We start from the raw sequence: 6,195 nt of genomic DNA, 5'->3' as shown, positions 1-6,195 counted from the left end.
ACAAGAAGTAAAGCGGCACCAATCACCAGCCTGTAGAACAAACTGATGCCTCAGCTGCTCCATGCTCACATCGTCCAGCACAGTAAACAGCAAAACTCATTTACAGAACATCACAAGCACAAGCTTCCCCAACATTCACCCTAATGAGAAGTCATTTTGACATGTGTATCACACCCGCAATTAAATGTAATACGAGAAATATTAGCACTGCCGTGACTAAATTTGCTTTCCTGCCCAGAGTCAGGATCGGTATCAGCTTCATCTAGAAAAACAAACACTGTAATTGATGAGATCTTTTTTCATGAATTAGTGTCTCTCACCTCGCCACTGTGCAAACACCTTCAGGCCTTTGTCTGTTCTGCTCATCTCAGCTGGTGGAAACCACGTAAGACTTAACAGAAGCTAAAAATAAAGAAAGACAGTTGTGTTTATTAGACACTGTACATATGTTCAAATAAAACAAACAAACAGGTTTATTTCCTCCTAAGACAGTTAATCAGAACTAATCTATGATCTATTCAGACGCTACATGACTTATGAGGAGGTCGGCAGTCACAGATGAACGAGAAGCCTGATGCACACTAAACTGAATGCAACAAAGGAAGGTGGATTTTGGACAAGCTAGAGGCAGAAAAGCTTTTTAAATAAACAATAAAAATACTTCCATCTTACATGTCTTTATCACACAGACAATTTGTTATTGTCACTAATGGGAAAACATTCAGGTAAAAGAGGAAATGCAAGAAAAGAGAAACCTGCAAACAAGTGCCAAGCACCCACACATCTGTAAGTGAAGATTAACATGATGTTTTTCTGTCATCATATCTGTAGCCTTTATATTTACAAACACTCAATGTACTTTCCAGACACCAAATTATGAAAATGATATTATAAAAAGGACCCTTCTCAAGCAAACATCATCTCAGTCAAAACAAATCATTAAGCAACTTAGCCCCAGTGTGTGCCTTGTGTAAAGTGGCACAAGCTAGAGATGGAAAAAAATATGGAAAGGAAATGACACGGAGAGATTCAGCTTCCAGGCCTGAGTCAGTGTCCAGGACCGGCGAGCTGCCAAAATAAGAGTCTGCACAGGCTAAAAAACTGATGGGTCACAGGTTCATTACCAATTAAATGAACTGTTGCATTGCTCACCTGAGCTACAGGTATATAAAACAGCTTGTAGTTTAATGGTAAATCCAGTTTTCTTTTGTCCTGTATTGTAAAACTAAAGGCCGCAGAATGGCGGGTCTTGCTGTTTAACGCTGAGGATTAGCTAGAAATGCTTATATGTTAAATGTTAGCAACACAACTTACTTACATAAGCGTCCAGCTGCCCGAGAGGCCTCGGCCTTCACCACAAGTAAGTTAAAAAGAGACAGTAACTATCCAGCAAACAATTAGTTGATTAAAAAGTAATCAAAGGAACATGCTAAGGTTGCTGCTAATGATATCACCGCAGCGTCCGCCATCTTTTTTATTTACATTCTACCGTCACATCTCGTCTTTCTTCATCTGTGTGCAGCGTGTGCATCCATGTTAGTTTCCCACACTGCTGCTATCAGACGGGGATTAAACTGCTAGGTTTTACCTTGCATTTGTTTCTTACCTGTCCGACTTACAGGAGCCACAGGTGAGCTTCATCCTGGGATCCCGGGTCAGAGGTCAGGTGAAAACTCCACAAAGGGTAAGGTCGTCAACATTATAATGGAAACTCTTATTAAACATTAGGTCTGTGGCCAGTTCAACTTCTAACACGTTATTACACGCATTCCATGGTCTGATAAGACTGTAGAGATGAATATACCGTATTTTGAGTAACTGTGTGTTTGTTTCACAGCCGGACGGCGGTTGAACACCGCTCTCTGATGGTGAAATGTGAGAAGCGCACTACTGTAACTTCCTGGTCTACGTCACGCGGTTAGCTCCGTTCCAATAGGTGGGTTTCACGTGACGTCAAGACGCAGCGGTGCGATGGCGCCAAATTCAGATGGAGGGCAGGAAGTGTTTCAGCCTGTAGCTGGCAAAGGAAAAATAACTAGTGTCCGTATTTCGCTGTTCATCCGCGATCGAGATGCATTCACGGTCAGTTGGGAAATTACAACTTCGGGTGAATTCAATGAAATAGGAAAGGTAGCTGAGCTAACAAAGTACAAATACAACAACTGTATGTGAATGGGCTTTCTAACACACGGACTGTCTGCGTTAGGAAAATATAAGCAAGCGAGGGAGTAGTGGCGCCGCGGATGACTGCCCCGGTGTCAGTGCGTATTGTTTTGTTTATTCATTGTTTTGTTTTGCCTTCTCTTAATACTTTTTCTTTTTATTATGTTTCGCTTTTTAAATTGCGTGTTATGGGACGTGTCAGTCCAAGTCTTCTGTTTGCACCAACAACACCATGTCAAACTCCTTGTATGTGTAACATACCTGTAAATAGTGTTTCTGATTCCCATTCATATGAAATGTGTCTCTTTGCGATGTACCATGTGAGCTTAGACTGCTTTATTTTGAAAGTCTTCACCGGAAACATCTATATGACATTGCGTCTGCCTTGACGCGTCTTAATGATTGTAACTGTGGGTGTTTACTGCCATCCAGTGGCCAAATGTAAGCACTGCAACCATACATAAATCCGTGGCTAACGCAGCGTTAGTGTCAGTACAACAGCTTAAATCAATACGTGTATTAATGGTTTGGTATAAGAAATAATAATATCAACATGGTTAAAATTTTAAAGACACACTTTGGTTTAAACAGTATGAAAAATAACGTTTTCTCACCTTTCAAAGTAAAGGCCTTCACGTCATCAACTATTCACAAGAACATGTTTCATTCAGATAATTTTAGTAAAATCTATACATTATTTATATAATGCAATTCAATAGTGAAAGAAAACTGAAAATATGAAAATGCAAAGTAATATAAATTTAAAGCAATCTTTATTTAAATGCAGAATTTCTGGGGTTATATATCGGCTGTATCTTCAGTTGAGGACACTTCATTAATATTATTAATGAGAAGACTCCTGAAACGTGTAAATTATTCTTGTAGTTTAATGGCAGAGTTTAGTTACAACTCTCATAATGACCAAGAAAACATTTTCTTTATGCTTTCTGATATTTTTCAGTGCAGTTATGTTTCTTGAGCAGCCTTGAATCTGAAAATCCGAGTCCACAGCTGCTGCAGGAGTACGGCCTTTCTCCTGTGTGGACCTGCATGTGAAACTTAACGTGTCCGAGCTGCCTGAACCTCACTCCGCAGACCTCACACTCATACGGCTTCTCCCCGGTGTGGATCCGTGTGTGTCTGAGGTAGTTGGTGTAGATCCTGAAGGCCTTGCCGCACTGCTCACATTTATGCGGTTTCTCTCCAGAGTGCTGCAGCTCGTGGGACTTCAGAGCCTGGCGGATGATGAACCTCTTCCCACATATGTCACAACCGAACGGCCGTTCCCCCGAGTGGATCCGCTGATGGTAGTCGTACGTGGCTTTGTAGAAAAACGATTTCTCACACGTGTGACAGGTGTACTGTGTCTGAGCTGTGTGGATCAGCTCGTGTCTTTTGAGTGAGCTCGCGGTGTCGAAGCTCTTGCGGCAGGTCTTGCAGCTGAGCGGCGTCACATCCACCGTCGTCCTGTCCCGTCGGTAGATAACCGTGCGGTTTCCTCGCTCCCGGGTTCGTCCTCTGGTCACCTGCCCGTGTCTTTCATCGTGAGTTAGCTTCTGGTGTTTCTGCAGCTGGCAGTTGTACAGAAAGGTTTTTCCGCACATGTCGCACATGAAGGACTTTGAAGCACCGTGAAGAAGCATGTGCGCTTTCAGCTTGTTGTCCTGAATGAAACTTTTCCCGCAGACTTTGCATTTGAACGGTTTTTCGCCGGTGTGAATGCGAATGTGTCTCTTCAGGTTGTGCCGAAGCGTGAAACCTGCTCCACATGTCTCACACGTAAACGTCTTCCCTCTGTGAACAGACTGGTGCGTCCTCAGTGACCGCCTCTTTATGAAAGCCTTGCCACACTCTGTGCATTTGTAGGGATGACCTCCAGTGTGAATGCTTTTATGGCACTGCAGGGTGAAGGCGTACCGGAAACTCTCCCCGCACTCTGAGCACCTGTGCGGCTTGTCAGTGGCGTGGACGACCTGGTGAGCCTGCAGGTTGTGTTTAGTCTTGAAGCCCTTCCCACAGGTGGAGCAGACGAACGGCCTCGTGTCTGTGTGCACGAGCTGGTGAGTCTTCAGGTGCATTTTTGTTTTGAAGGTCTTCTCACAGAGCTGGCACTTGAAGGTCGCGAGCTTCTTCTCCTCGTGTCGCAGCAGGTGATACTCAAAAGTTGCCGTATTTCTGAATTTTCGTGGACACTGGCTGCAGGCGAAAGGCCTCTGTTCTCTGTGAGTGTTCATGTGCTTCATCAGATGAAACTGCCGACTGAAGCTCTTGTTACAGACGTCACATGCAAACACCCTCCGTTTCTCCTTCACTCCCGCTTCCTGTGTGTTCCGGCTGTCACAGCTCCTGGACTCTGTCGTGTTCGTCGCGGTACAGTCCTCTGCAGAGTCGAGACAGAAGTGGGAAAAATAAAAGTTAGCACACACACCCAGAGTATCAACACCACAGAGGCAAAACAGAGGAATTCTTATGGTTAAAGGAAAAGTTGTGACTCATGAAATCATCAATTTCACTTCAATGAACTGAAAGTGCTGATTTTCAGAAAACATAAGAAATCAGGGATATATTCTGATTTGAAATGTTACACCTGCAGTTACACATCACTGCATCTACACTTTATTCAGACATTTCACTGGAGTCTTTCTTGCTGTGGATTACTTTAATATTTACTATTTAAAATCTCACCTTGTGTAGTTGATGGGGAGGACACAGCTTCAGCTCCATCATCTAAACATGACATGAATAACAAATGAAGACACATTAGTCACGACTGAAGTCACCTGAAAATACTGTAAATGTTCTGTTCCTAGTTTTTTTCTTCCATTTGCTCCCTGGTCCAGAAATATCCTGCAGTCCCTCCTTACACTTTTAACAGGGTTCATATTTCTGTGTGGTTTCCTCCTTTGATGGAAACTCACCAGCATCACGTCCACTCTGGACCCCGGCAGCAGGCGATGATTTGCTGACACCATCTGTCACTTTCTCCGTTTTTCTCTTTAACTTCCCAAAAGGCTTCAGTGTGAAAATCAACCCAGTCTGCTCGAACAGGACCGGGCAGCCATTCAGGACGTTTTCCCTCCACAGTCTGGCGTTTTCAAAGTTTTCAGTCATGGTCTTCAGCTCGCTCTCCAGCTGTCCCACTTTGGCCTTCAGAGTCTTGTTTTCGTTGTGCAGCAGTGAGGACAGCTGGGAGAAAATGGCGTTGACCTTTCTCGTCGCCTCCCGTGCCAACATTTCCACAACAATTACAAAATCTGGCTGTGAGGATTAAAATAAGGCCATCGTCATCATTAATTATAAAAGATCAATTAGATTAAACATGGATTAAACACATGGAAAACACATAGGAAAACAAAACAGGAAAACACTGAGGGAAAGGTGGATGAAACAAGCGACTCACAAACCATAATTATTCATTTAAATTCATTCATTTTACAAATCGAGGACGGAGTTTATTTTGCAGTCAGTCCACCCTCCGTACCGCTGGGTGGCGCTAGCGCACCCTGATGTTTTCAGGCGCCATTAATACAAAACAAACACTGTCATTCAAAAGCCCGTAATAACCGCCCGCACCAACGTTCAACAGTGTGGAGTTTATTATTTACCCGGAACTTCCCCCTCAGAGCTTCATCTGGTAAATGTCAGCTAGCGGCTGAATAAACCGCCATCTTTGTTACGCTGCCCCTCTCCTTCATTTCACTGCGTCGGTCCCATCTCCTCCAAACACAACGTCTCTGACCCGCTGAATAAACAAACCGTTCACTCACCTCACGACTTACATTTGGACCGTTTGCGGAAACTTCTCCTTCAGGATTTCGGAAAACATCGGCAGCCGTCGTTATCGCCGTCTCCATGATGGACTTAGTTTCTAAATAAAACACGGAGTTTCCTGACATTTTACCTTCAGAGTTCACGACTAACTCTTTCACCCGCGGAGACAAACGGCGGCGGAGTCGGCGCCATCGATTCCGGAAATGGAAGCGCCACAAAAGACAAAAGTCCTATTTCAAAATAAAACTCTGTCGCTTCGAT

The 6,195-nt window shown here is 43.8% G+C and overlaps 1 protein-coding gene across 2 annotated transcripts; it reads right to left on the bottom strand.

Annotated features, from left to right (window-relative positions):
• Positions 1-2,929: 2,929 nt before the first annotated feature.
• LOC121187577 (zinc finger protein 2 homolog) lies at positions 2,930-6,188 on the bottom strand. Of its 2 annotated transcripts, none has more exons than XM_041046884.1 (4): positions 5,943-6,188; positions 5,082-5,421; positions 4,849-4,890; positions 2,930-4,543 (listed from the first exon to the last, which is right to left on the bottom strand). In XM_041046884.1, the coding sequence occupies exons 1-4, from the start codon at positions 6,057-6,059 to the stop codon at positions 3,102-3,104; spliced, it is 1,941 nt and encodes a 646-aa protein (XP_040902818.1). In that variant the 5' UTR covers positions 6,060-6,188; the 3' UTR covers positions 2,930-3,101. The 2 variants fall into 2 exon arrangements, with proteins under 2 accessions (XP_040902818.1, XP_040902817.1); XM_041046883.1 differs by having other exon boundaries at positions 5,931-6,186.
• Between the last annotated feature and the right edge of the window lie 7 nt (positions 6,189-6,195).

Source organism: Toxotes jaculatrix, chromosome 9 (assembly GCF_017976425.1).
Source record: "Toxotes jaculatrix isolate fToxJac2 chromosome 9, fToxJac2.pri, whole genome shotgun sequence".
In the NCBI taxonomy this organism is placed as follows: Eukaryota; Metazoa; Chordata; class Actinopteri; family Toxotidae; genus Toxotes; species Toxotes jaculatrix.
Note: the sequence above shows the minus strand (reverse complement) of the source record. Positions and strands in the feature narration are given on the sequence as shown.